At 47.4% G+C, this 13403-nt stretch overlaps 1 protein-coding gene across 1 annotated transcript in view; it reads left to right on the top strand.

Annotated features, from left to right (window-relative positions):
* The window catches only part of LOC146869366 (E3 ubiquitin-protein ligase TRIM39-like), a 128550-nt gene that overhangs the window by 39841 nt on the left and 75306 nt on the right, over window positions 1–13403 (top strand). The window contains exon 3 of the mRNA XM_085652228.1: window positions 3203–3433. Coding sequence (XP_085508354.1) covers window positions 3203–3433 — 231 coding nt within the window. The remainder of the gene's footprint in view (window positions 1–3202; window positions 3434–13403) is intronic.

The following is a 13403-nucleotide window of genomic DNA, read 5'->3' as shown; positions in this document are numbered from 1 at the left end:
ATCTGTCCCTCTCTACCTTCTTCTGACCCTACTTCTCCAGGTGTAATCTCAAGTGGATTCTCAATCTCTTCATCTGACTCAGGCGTAGTCTCTGTGGAATTATTCTTTTTCCTTCTTTCTTCTCCACTGCTTGTTGGAGCTTCAGGCACTCTTACAGAATCCGATCTCTCCTCTGAGGCTCTCAATGTTTCTCTTGAAGCCTCTCTTGGAAAGAAAAAAGAATCACCTGACTCTCTTTCTCCTTCCACAACAACAACAATTAGAAAACCTCCGCTCACAAAAATCACAAAAATAAAAAGACGGAAGAAGGAAACTCAAACTAGAAAACGATACATTCATGAATGCTCTTCCTCGGAACCATAGCGAAGCCACCGCAAGTTATCAAAAGTTCATTGTGACTTTATCCTTTTCCAAGGGCAATTGGCAGCAAGCCTGGAGTTGCTGTCCTCACGGAAACTTTTAATTCAGCCAGAAGCCATGGTCAGGTGACTTTCAACCATGTTCAGCAAGGCCTCTCGTCACATTTCAATCACTCGAGTGCAGGCTGTGAATAGCGGCCATCTTGGTTTAGGCCAAAACGGACCATCTTAATTAGAAGAAACATAAAACAACGTTACTACATTGTAATAATTATACAGTGTTAATTCCCACTAATACCCTTATGTGTATGTAATTATCTAGCTGTCTGCAACATAAAGAAGCATTTTAAAAGCGTATTATTTCAAAGTGCAAACACATAACAAATAGCACTTTAGCCATACACATTTAATTAATCTGCTCACCAACTTAGTTCACGTATTAATTAAGCAACATAAATGCATTCCCGCGTGTAATTCTTTCATTAGTAATGTTGATTATTCAAGACTTTAAACAAAATTAGTAATTAATGATTATAAATCAGTAATTTTAATCATAACATATAGACAAAACTGAAGCTTAAATCTCAATAAATTTTCAATAGAAAACTCTGCTCCAGCAATAACACACAGGCTCCCGCTCTAAGCCACAGTGTGACATACCTCACCTGATAACACACAGGCTCCTGCTCTAAGCTACAGTGTGACGCACCTCACCTGATAGCACACAGGCTCCTGCTCTAAGCCACAGTGTGACGTACCTCACCTGATAACACACAGGCTCCTAGCTACAGTGTGACAAACCTCACCTGATAACACACAGGCTCCAGCTCTAAGCTACAGTGTGACGTGCCTCACCTGATAACACACCGGCTCCTGCTCTAAGCCACAGTGTGACATACCTCACCTGATAACACACAGGCTCCTAGCTACAGTGTGACAAACCTCACCTGATAACACACAGGCTCCAGCTCTAAGCTACAGTGTGACGTGCCTCACCTGATAACACACAGGCTCCTGCTCTAAGCTACAGTGGGACATACCTCACCTGATAACACACAGGCTCCTAGAAACAGTGTGACATACCTCACCTGACAACACACAGGCTCCTGCTCTAAGCCACAGTGTGACAAACCTCACCTGATAACACACAGGCTCCTAGAAACAGTGTGACATACCTCACCTGACAACACACAGGCTCCTGCTCTAAGCCACAGTGTGACATACCTCACTAATAACACACAGGCTCCTGCTCTAAGCCACAGTGTGACATACCTCACTAATAACACACAGGCTCCTGCTCTAAGCTACAGTGTGACAGACCTCACCTGATAACACACAGGCTCCTGCTCTAAGCCACAGTGTGACATACCTCACCTGATAACACACAGGTTCCTGCTCTAAGCTACAGTGTGACATTCCTCACCTGATAAAACACAGGTTCCCGCTCTGAGCCACAGTGTGACATACCTCACTAATAACACACAGGCTCCTGCTCTAAGCCACAGTGTGACGCACCTCACCTGATAACACACAGGCTCCTTGAGACAGTGTGGCATACCTCACCTGATAACACACAGGCTCCTGCTCTAACCCACAGTGTGACATTCCTTACCTGATAACACACAGGCTCCTGCTCTAAGCTACAGTGTGACACACCTCACCTGATAACACACAGGCTCCTGCTCTAAGCTACAGTGTGACATTCCTCACCTGATAACACACAGGTTCCCGCTCTGAGCCACAGTGTGACATACCTCACTAATAACACACAGGCTCCTGCTCTAAGCCACAGTGTGACATGCCTTACCTGATAACACACAGGCTCCTGCTCTAAGCTACAGTGTGACATTCCTTACCTGATAACACACAGGCTCCTGCTCTAAGCTTCAGTGTGACGTACCTCCCCTGATAACACACAGCCTCCAGCTCAAGCTACAGTGTGACAAACCTCACCTGATAACACACAGGGTCCTAGCTACAGTGTGACAAACCTCACCTGATAACACACGGGCTCCTGCTCTAAGCTACAGTGTGACATACCTCACCTGATAACACACAGGGTCTTATCTTAAGATAAGAACAAATTTCTAACCAAACTCCTCACCCATCTTCTATAGGAATTGCTGAATTACTGACAGAAACCAGTGCAGTAACATTGATTTATCTGGTAGTTCTCCATTCAATAACAGAATACACATCATTTTTCATGATTCTGAATGGGAAATATCCACATCAGTGATTCCCCATCAGTCTGTATGAGAGCCTTAGTAGGACACACCCTCTGAGTCTCCTTCTGAGCGAACATTTCCAGTGTCCTGGCAGGACAGGGGCAGCCTGCACACCACATACATCCTCTCTTTCATCCCAGGGCTCAAACTTCCTGCCCCCCATTTACATTCTATTGTGCCACTCATATCCACTCACACTTGACTTCAGCCAGTCTCCACTCAGTCAGTCTCTGGGTCTTTGACTGTCTCTGCCTGTGGTGGGTACGCTTCCTTGCACTTTCTTCATGGATCGAGCGTCTCTGCCTGTGGTGGGTTCGCTTCCTTGCACTTTCTTCATGGATCTAACTTCTCAGCAGCCTCACAAAGTCTGACCTCCCCACAGTTTGTGAGGTGTCTGAGGAAAGGGGGAGGGCAGGAGTGGGAGAAGGACAGAAGACGGTAAAAGTGAAGGTAGTAAGAGGCTGCAGTTCAGATATTGGGAGAAGCACGCTAGTGTTCGGATTTTTTAAAGTAGCTTTCAACCCCTCCACCCTTCCCCCATAACTCCCTCTCTAGGGACAGCTTGTTGGAAGCTTTTTAATATCTAACCAGCTTTTGTGTCTTTGCTTATGACAGGACAAGTTAAGAACTGAGAAGAATATAATTGAATCTGGGTTTGAAAAACTGCGGCAACTCCTGAAAGAACATGAGCAAACACTTTGTGAAAACCTGGAGGAGATGGAGAAGAAAATCACCATGGTAGAAAATGCAAATATCAGCAAACTGTCCAATCAGATCACCTCTCTCAACGCCCTGATAACAGCAATAGCAACGAAGTGTGAGGCACGAGCGTGGGAACTCCTAAAGGTGAGATATCAATCAATCAATCTACCTGGATTTGTAGAGCACGGCTAATCACCCGTGAGGGTATCCAGGCACTGGGCTCTTGCTGGGATCAGTTGAAAAGCCAGGCCTCGATTCCTTTTCTGAAAACAGGGAGAGAGGATGATGTTCGAAGGTGCAGGGGAGGTCGTTCCAGGACTTTGCAGTGAGGTAGGAGAGAGAACATCCTCCACTGTTGTTTCGGTGGATGTGGAGAGTGTGAGTGAGGGCGAGGCAGGTGAAGGGCAGGTGTCTGGAGGGTTGGTGGAAGTTCAGGCATTGGTTGATGTATGCTGGTCCTTGGTCGTGGACGGCCTTATAGGTGTATGTCAACATCTTGAATTGGCATCTTTTCTGGATGGAGAGCGAGTGGAGGCTCCTGAGTTGGGGGGTGGTATGGTTCCTCCCCGGGAGGTCCAGGATGAGTCTGGCAGGTGAGTTCTGTATCGTCTGGAGTCTCAGGAGATGGATGATGAGTCCTGCGTACAACGGGTTGTCGTAGTCCAGCCAGCTGGTGACTTTAACTTGAGTGACAGCTTACCTGGTGTTGATGGGGAGCCATCCGAAGATCTTTTGGAGCATGTGGAGGGTAAGGAATTAGACGGAGGAGACTGCATTGATCTGGTCTTTCATGGTGAGTTTGCTCTCCAGGATGATGCCGAGGTTGCGTGTGTGGTCTGTCGGTGTGGGTGTGCGTCTGAGTTAGGAGGGCCATCGGGTGTCGTTCCACAGGGAGGTGTTATTCTCAGCATATCAGCACTTCTGCCTTATCCGTGTTGAGCTTCAGGCAGTTGCTCTTCATCCAGTCGGTGACGCTCGTCATGCAGTTGTGGGAGTTGGTCCTGGTGGTGGAAGGGTTTTCTGTGAGCGAGAGGATGGGCATCGTCTGTGTACGATATGATGTTGAGGCCGTGGGTTCTGACGATGTCGGCCAAAGGCGTCATGTACGTGTTGATCAGGTTGGGGCTGACTTGAGCAGCCTTGAAGGACCGCGCAGATTATGCTCTTGGGTTCCGAAGCGGAGGGTGGTTGGAAGATCTTTTGGGTTCGTCCTGTGAGGAAGGATGTGATCCATTTGAGGGCGTCTCCCTGGATCTGGATGTGGCAGATTCTTTTAATGCGGGTGTCGTGAGATACGGTGTCGAACGCTGCTGAGAAGTTGAGAGTGATCACGGCCGCCGTCTCCCCGTAGTTGAGGAGGGACCTACTGTCATCGGTGGTCAGGGCAGTCTCTGTGCCGTGGTGGGCGTGGAAGCTAGCTTGGGAGGTGTCCAGCAGATTTTTGCTCTCCAGGTGCTCGATGAGTTGGTGATTGATCCCCTTCTCAGGGACTTTGGCTGGGAAGGGGAGCAGAGAGATGGGGCGGTAGCTCTTGAGTTTGCTGGGGTCGGTGGAGGGTATCTCGAGGAGCGGTCTGACCTCTGCATGTTTGCATTGATCAGTAAAGGTGGCTGTGTTGATGAATGCGTTGAGAATAGAGGTGGTGGGGGCAGGGGTCTGTGGGTGCTCCAGAGTGGATGGAGTTCATGATGGCTGTGGTGCTCTGTGTGGTGAGCAGTTTCCATGTGGTGAGAGGATGGTTGGGTGTGGCATCAGTTGACATGAGGAGGCTGTAGACGTCGTTGTTAATGCAAAACACCAGGCAATACCAGTGAAAGTTGTTAACATGGAAGTTAAAGAGCAAATTGTGAAAAAAGCTGAGGCAGCATCTTAGAGAATTGAAAAAAAAAATCTCTTCCTTTTCTAAGAAGTTTGAAAATATTTCTGTTCTAAAGCAGTTACTTTTTTCCTGAGACAGATGGCCACTTACGTTTGTGTTCACCGATCCTTTGTTTGGGTGAACAGCTATATAACTAGGCATTTGGAATAGGTAATGACAAGCTCACTGTTTTTTTTCCACTCCAGATAAAGATTGCCACAGAAAACGCTTTAGGTGAAGAAGAGTGACAATTTTTTATCACATGTAACCCTTGGTCATATTGCAGAGTGCGTGACATTAAAGTCCGCACATTTCTGCCCGGCAGCACAAGAAATTTGATTTATAACTGGATTCTCATGAAACCGTGAACAGCAATCAAATTCCTCACCCATATGGCTTAGGGTGGGATTAGAGGTATAAACCCCCTTATGGTGGTCATACGCTGTCACTTTTGACAGTGATGCTCTGCTCAAATAGGTTGATTAGTTTACAACCTGGAAGCTTCCTGAGAAATAGCTCCATGGAAAGGGCACTAGATGAGGGTGACAGAGAGCATCCAGGATATCCCTCCGAGGATGAAGGAGAGCATCCCTCCAAGGGTGACAGATAGCATCACTCGGAGATTGACAGAGAGCATCCAGAAGATCTCACCGAAAAAGACTGGGAGCATCGCCCCGAGAGCGATAGGGAGCATCCCCCTGAGGGCCATAGGGAGCATCCCTCTGAGGGCGACAGGGAGCATCCCTCTGAGGGCAACAGGGAGCATCCCTCCGAGGGTGGCAGAGAGCATCCCTCTGAGGGCAGCAGGGAGCATCCCTCCGAGGGTGGCAGAGAGCATCCCTCTCTGGTTCCACAGCCAGTTCTGAAACAGTCTTAGTTGAAGTAGCTTATAATGACCATGACCTGTCAATGTTGCTATAAACATGTAATTTACCAGTTAATCCAGGCACATGTTCAAATGCCATTTCTACTTCTAGGAAAATAATAGATAGTAGAGCTATGTTTCCCTGGGTGACCAATTTGGGAATCGAGCCCACCATCACCAGTGTAGCTAAAGGTTTGGCGTATAGTTTTGTGTGAGTGATGAGAAATGAAATGGGTCCAGTAAGACCCTCAGTCCAGGGGAGGCTCATCCGTCTCACAAGAGATGACCACTCTTGCCCCCTGCTAGGATGATGGACCTGGACCCGTTGATATGACCTCGCAATTCACTCTAGGATGCTGTCCCGTGACCTTTGATGTAGCCTCTCTTACAGATACAGGAAGATGACTCCTGACCTGGCGATGAACCTCTTGTGTCAGTTGAGGACGATGGCCCATGACCTGTTGATGAACTCAAACGGTCCTATATGTTTGGGTTATCTGATGATAGTGGTCCTGCGCTTGCTACTTCCCTCTAAGTCAGTAATTCTATCTTAGATTTTCAATAGACCGTACACAGATGTGGGGAGAAGTGCCCTACAACAGAAGGCTCCTCTATTCTATAGGCATCTGACAGCTCTTCTATTCTATAGGCAGTCTACAGCTCCTCTATTCTATAGGCAGCCTACAGCTCCTCTATTCTACAGGCAGCTGACAGCTCCTCTATTCTATAGGCAGCCTACAGCTCCTCTATTCTATAGTCAGCTGACAGCTCCTCTATTCTATAGGCAGCCGACAGCTCCTCTATTCTATAGGCAGCCGACAGCTCCTCTATTCTATAGGCAGCTGACAGCTCCTCTATTCTATAGGCAGCCAACAGCTCCTCTATTCTATAGGCAGCCGACAGCTCCTCTATTCTATAGGCAGCCTACAGCTCTGCTTGCAGGGGTTCTTTCCAGGTTGCCCTCACCTGTAAGGAAGCGGCAGTCAGGCATCCTAGCTCTGGACCTGGTTCAGTGTTTACAACTGTGAACCCCGTGTGCGCTGTAGTTGCTATATTGAGTCGCAGCAAATGACTACACCTCGAGGACCAGCATTTGGGATATAAAACGCTGTGACATCACAGCTTTTGGGAAGAGCTGAACATAAGACTATCATAGTAATTCATGACCATCAATGATGTAAATGGTGTTTTAGGTTCGATACGATTCAGAATGTGTCAAAGAAAAATATCTTTCTAGTAAAGATTGACTTTTTTATGCCTAAAAAACATTGTTTCTAATTTTCATGTTTCTCTAAAATTCGACGCTATTTATCTCCATCGGTGCTTTGTGGGTCTTGTCACTGGTGAAAGAGACTCCTGGCACAGTGACCTGGGTTTCTTACCAGTATTTGTCCTAGTTTCTTTAGATGTAGATGAAAATTCAAGAGCTCTATCTCTGGAGCTGGATTCAGGCAGTTCTGACATTTTATTTATTGGCACAGACTGGTCGGGTTAAAGTCTTTGTCACTCAGTATTGGCAGGAAGAGAGAGTGGAGCTGTGTGTGCCGTGACAGAGGAATCTAAGATGAAGGCTCAGAAGAGAGGCCTACCCACCCAGCTGCTGCACAGAACTGCATTAGCTCTTCTGGGGATGAAGAATGCAGGAAGTGGGCAGTGAATGACCTTCAGAGCATCATTTGTCTCCCTCATTCCTTACCATTCACAGACGTCTGGTCCACTTCAAAGACCTCAAGAAGGTTTCCACAATCTACCTCCCTATCTGGCAGGTCCCTCCATCCTCCATCATATGTACTACTCACACACAGGGGATCCAAAATGGACTCCTGCCCCCATACATTAAATCACTATAGACACACTCTGAGCGCACATTAACCCCCGCATGTAGCACGCATGTATCATGCACTGTCTCCGTTGGTGTCTAAGCGCTATAGATTACAGCTAGTAGCTAAATTGTAACAAAGATTTTAGTGTATGAGACTCCATTAGGACGACTCACATCACTGCAGAGGTCCAAATACCTGTATTCAGAGCGTTCAATACAGAGTGTTCATGAGTAGAAACCAACTTCCATTTGTCGCTCTCGCTGTGCTCTCAGTGTGTGTGATATCACCTGTAGGTCTTGTAAAATGTCTCCTTTACGGGTAGAAATCATTCATGATGTATAATATTATGTGAAGTTCTCCATGTGATGGTTCATGTGACACAGATTAGAATATAACAGACAATGCAGTGTCATGTGACCCCATTCAAAATATCACAGACTGTGTCATGTGGCCTCATTCAGTAAATCCTACACTGCACTGCATCATGTGATAACATTCAGAATATCACAGATTGTGTCATGTGACTTGTTTTAGGCTATAATCACAAATAGAGGGACAAAGGGCTTTTATACATCAGAGTTGTTCTGTTCCTGAATAAACCAGAGTGTAGTAATATACATAAGACAGTAGGCTATAGAGTCAAAGAGATGGGAATCCATTTCTTTGGAATATAATGGCATCACACACTCAGTTCAGTGTCATGCTTCATCATTGGGCTGCTCCTCGTCTGGCCGGCGCTGCAATGCCTGACGGGCTCCCAATAAGGGGCACTTTGGCGCAGTTATTTTTCCAAATAGCCGTTTGGTGCCGTGGGGGTGAAGGGCTTAGTGAGTGTAGATGAATAAGTGGTGTGTGATCATTATGTGAATTAAAACAGGATTGGGCGTACCAGCAAAAATTATTTTAATTATGGGGTCTCCTACCCTCATTAAAATAAAAAGGGAAGGCGCACTGCTAAGTCAATGTCTCAGGTGTTGCGCTCTTCCATGTGGTTGGTCAACAGGTGTCTCGCCTAGTCTACAAGTCTAGAGGCGACGTGTCAGGACCAAAAGCTATCTACACTAAGGTGGACTGAAAGACAATCATGAACTAATGTGTGAGATTTATGCTACCATGACTTACTCTGTCTTATGACTGGTAGGGCTGGTTCTACCCTATTTGGGATATACTACTGCTTCATCAATCCCCGGCAGGTCAAGATATGAGGAACTTTCCCATATAGTTTGTGTAGTATGCAATGTCCAGGGACCTACCTACTGCTGCCGGGACCGGGAGGTGACTTGTTTTAGGCTAGCAGACTGTGTCATGTAAATTCATTCCTATCACCCACTGCTATGTCATGTGACCAGGGACGTTGATTCTAGGAGTGGGTGGCAAACTCTGCGTCTTTGGCACAGTTTTGCCACATTCTGTGCTCTGCTTGGAGCATGGAGTTTGGCAAAAACCCTGCCTGCCGCCGGCAGAGCAGAGTTTGACGCCCGCCCTACCAGCACTGCTCAAAAATCAATCCCATGTATGCGAGTGGGAAAACTAGCTGCCTGCATGGGCATTGTGGGCTTTGTGCATCTCTGAAATGCCCGAAAGCTGTAAGATGCCTGCACGTCCCCTTTCATTCTGGCGACAAAGCTGAATTCAGAATATAAAACTTCTGCTTCCACCAGTAACACTGGAGACGGTGCGGAAGTACGGTAGGATTGCTGTTGTTAGAGTATTACAGAGTTGTTACAGAGTGCCATAGCTGTTGGCCCGAGACAGGTTCACCTTCTCTTAATAAATAGGTAAGTGGTCCCCGCTTCCTCCTGATGCAATGCCTCCATAGGCCGCTACTTGCTCACATTGGATACTTCGTATTTTTTGTTATTATCTGCTGGTAAATATTATGCATAGTTTACACAGTCGCAACTTGGAAAATAACATCAGAGCATTGGAATTCTCTATAGGAGGGTGACACAGGCAGCGGACTTGTGCGGAATAGTTGCACGACTGTCCCTCTTGCAAATTCCGCTCGTTCTACAGTGGTAACTTTTTACTGCATGAAACCGTTGGTGCTGCCAGTAATCCGTGTACACCAGGGGTCTCCAACGTTTTCTGTAGAGAGAGCTACTTCTGATCAGTAAAATCATTGTGAGCTACTAAAGGCCGAGCAACTGGTGCATTGTTCCCAGGGTCCCCCCCTAGCACCTCCTAATAAAGTACCGCTTGCAAGTGGTCCCTCGACACAAACCGGAGCCAGGAACCTATTTTACATTTTTCTCATTATTTTATTACAATTTATAATGCTTCCAGTGAGGGTCTTTTGGCGCTGTCCACAGGCCACAGTCGATAGGAGATTAAGTCATTTGCCCAGAATCGGAGGATGTCGAGCCTACGCCGAGACTCGAACCTGGATCCCCACCTTCGAAGTCAGCAGCTCTGGCCCTTACCCCATACCCTCTCAGTCATTCAAATTCAATGAAATGTTCCTGACTCCGGTTTGTGGCCAGGAATGACTCTGATGACTTTATGTATTTAAAAATAAAAGATCCCTGTGAAACGCTGCTTTAATTTACATGATCAGGTCTCGAAAAATTTTAAAAATGCAGGTCTAGTGACTTGAATACTCTGAGAGTCTAGAGTGCAGCTAATAATTCAATAACACACACACACCTCAGCTGGCGCGTGGGGGTTTCCGAGATGGGATCTTGCGAGAGGGATGGTATACGAACACCCGAAACAACACTGGATGCTCACGTTTCCCGTTATCTCGAGACACAGAGTTGTGAACAGGCACCACCCGCTCGCCCAACAGTCAGCCTGCACTGCCAAAAGTTCGAGTATTTAAGTGACCTTTCCTGAGAACAGTATAATTTTTCTTTTAGTTTTATAGAGAGCAAACTCGACCCAAAGGTCTCAGAGCTCTTTACATGAGCACCAGTTGTGTTACAGACGAACACATTCATTTTGTTAAGCATTGAGAGATTATCTGATTTGCCCAGAATCACAGGATGTTGAGCATCCCTGCCGAGACCCAAACCCGGTTCCCCAGCTTCGAGGTTGACCGCTCTAGCTGTTAGGCCACATCCTGTCCCCTAATTATATCACACACCGGAATTGTGAACCTGCCACTATTGTTTAAGATGTGGGAGCTGGAGCGGATTCCAGGGTTGTGCAGGTGCCATCTAATTTAAAAGCTATTAGCTATCGGGTGCTGTTGTTGGTTATTCATTTTGGATAGCACCCAGAAGGTCATGCTGCAGGGTGCTGAAGAGGAACCCCCCATCATGTCACTTGACTCTGAAGAGAACGGCACACTACACTGACGGAAACTCGCCAGCACAAACATGCAGACAAAAGGGCTTTTTTAAATGTATTAAGGTTTACATTAGACTTTTAGTTACCTGAATTCAACGATGAGCAACGCGCGGAGGGGCTGCATGCATTTCAAGCTATAACATTTCCAGAGAATGGCATGGTGGAGAGGGGGCTCAGCCAGCTTCTGAAGCAGCTGATGCACTTCTGTTTCTAGAGAAAGCTTCACACCCACAGGCGCCGCACTAGCAAAGCAGCTGATGCACTTCTGTTGCTAGAGAAAGCTTCTCATCCACAGGCGCCGCACTAGCAAAGCAGCAGATGCACTTCTGTTTCTAGAGAAAGCTTCAAATCCACAGGCGCCGCACTAGCAAAGCAGCTGATGCACTTCTGTTTCTAGAGAAAGCTTCACACCCACAGGCGCCGCACTAGCAAAGCAGCTGCTGCACTTCTGTTTCTAGAGAAAGCTTCACATCGACAGGCGCCGCACTAGCAAAGCAGCTGATGCACTTCTGTTTCTAGAGAAAGCTTCACATCCACAGGTGCCGCACTAGCAAAGCAGCTGATGCACTTCTGTTTCTAGAGAAAGCTTCACACCCACAGGCGCCGCACTAGCAAAGCAGCTGATGCACTTCTGTTTCTAGAGAAAGCTTCACATCCACAGGTGCCGCACTAGCAAAGCAGCTGATGCACTTCTGTTTCTAGAGAAAGCTTCACACCCACAGGCGCCGCACTAGCAAAGCAGCTTATGCACTTCTGTTTCTGGAGAAAGCGTCACATCGACAGGCGCCGCACTAGCAAAGCAGCTGATGCACTTCTGTTTCTAGAGAAAGCTTCACATCGACAGGCGCCGCACTAGCAAAGCAGCTGATGCACTTCTGTTTCTAGAGAAAGCTTCACACCCACAGGCGCCGCACTAGCAAAGCAGCTGATGCACTTCTGTTTCTAGAGAAAGCTTCACACCCACAGGCGCCGCACTAGCAAAGCAGCTTATGCACTTCTGTTTCTAGAGAAAGCTTCACATCGACAGGCGCCGCACTAGCAAAGCAGCTGATGCACTTCTGTTTCTAGAGAAAGCTTCACATCCACAGGTGCCACACTAGCAAAGCAGCTGATGCACTTCTGTTTCCAGAGAAAGCTTCACATCCACAGGCGCCGCACTAGAAAAGCAGCTGATGCACTTCTGTTTCTGGAGAAAGCTTCACATCCACAGGTGCCGCACTAGAAATGCAGCTGATGCACTTCTGTTTCAAGAGAAAGCTGCAAATCCACAGGCGCCGCACTAGCAAAGCAGCTGATGCACTTCTGTTTCTAGAGAAAGCTTCACATCCACAGGCGCCGCACTAGCAAAGCAGCTGATGCACTTCTGTTTCAAGAGAAAGCTTCACATCCACAGGTGCCACACTAGCAAAGCGGCTGATGCACTTCTGTTTCCAGAGAAAGCTTCACATCCACAGGCGCCGCACTAGCAAAGCAGCTGATGCACTTCTGTTTCTAGAGAAAGCTTCACATCCACAGGCGCCGCACTAGCAAAGCAGCTGATGCACTTCTGTTTCTAGAGAAAGCTTCACACCCACAGGCGCCGCACTAGCAAAGCAGCTGATGCACTTCTGTTTCTAGAGAAAGCTTCACATCCACAGGTGCCACACTAGATATGCAGCTGATGCACTTCTGTTTCTAGAGAAAGCTTCAAAACCACAGGCGCCGCACTAGCGATGCAGCTGATGCACTTCTGTTTCTAGAGAAAGCTTCACATCCACAGGCGCCGCACTAGCGATGCAGCTGATGCGCTTCTGTTTCGAGAGAAAGCTTCACATCCACAGGTGCTGCACTAGCAAAGCAGCCGATGCACTTCTGTTTCTAGAGAAAACTTCACCTTCACAGGTGCCGCACTAGCAAAGCAGCCGATGCACTTCTGTTTCAAGAGAAAGCTTCACATCCACAGGCGCCGCACTAGCAAAGCAGCCGATGCACTTCTGTTTCAAGAGAAAGCTTCACATCCACAGGCACTGCACTATCAAAGCAGCTGATGCACTTCTGTTTCTAGAGAAAGCTTCACATCCACAGGCGCCACACTAGCGATGCAGCTGATGCACTTCTGTTTCTAGAGAAAGCTTCACATCCACAGGCGCGACACTAGCAAAGCGGCTGATGCACCTCTGTTTCTGGAGAAAGCTTCACATCCACAGGCACCGCACTAGCAAAGCAGCCGATGCACTTCTGTTTCTAGAAAAAGCTTCACATCCACAGGCGCTGCACTAGCAAACCAGATGATGCACT

This window comes from Triturus cristatus, chromosome 1_1, assembly GCF_964204655.1.
Source record: "Triturus cristatus chromosome 1_1, aTriCri1.1, whole genome shotgun sequence".
Classification (NCBI taxonomy): domain Eukaryota; kingdom Metazoa; phylum Chordata; class Amphibia; order Caudata; family Salamandridae; genus Triturus; species Triturus cristatus.
The sequence above is the reverse complement of the archived record's forward strand: the minus strand, read 5'-3'. Positions and strand labels throughout refer to the sequence as shown.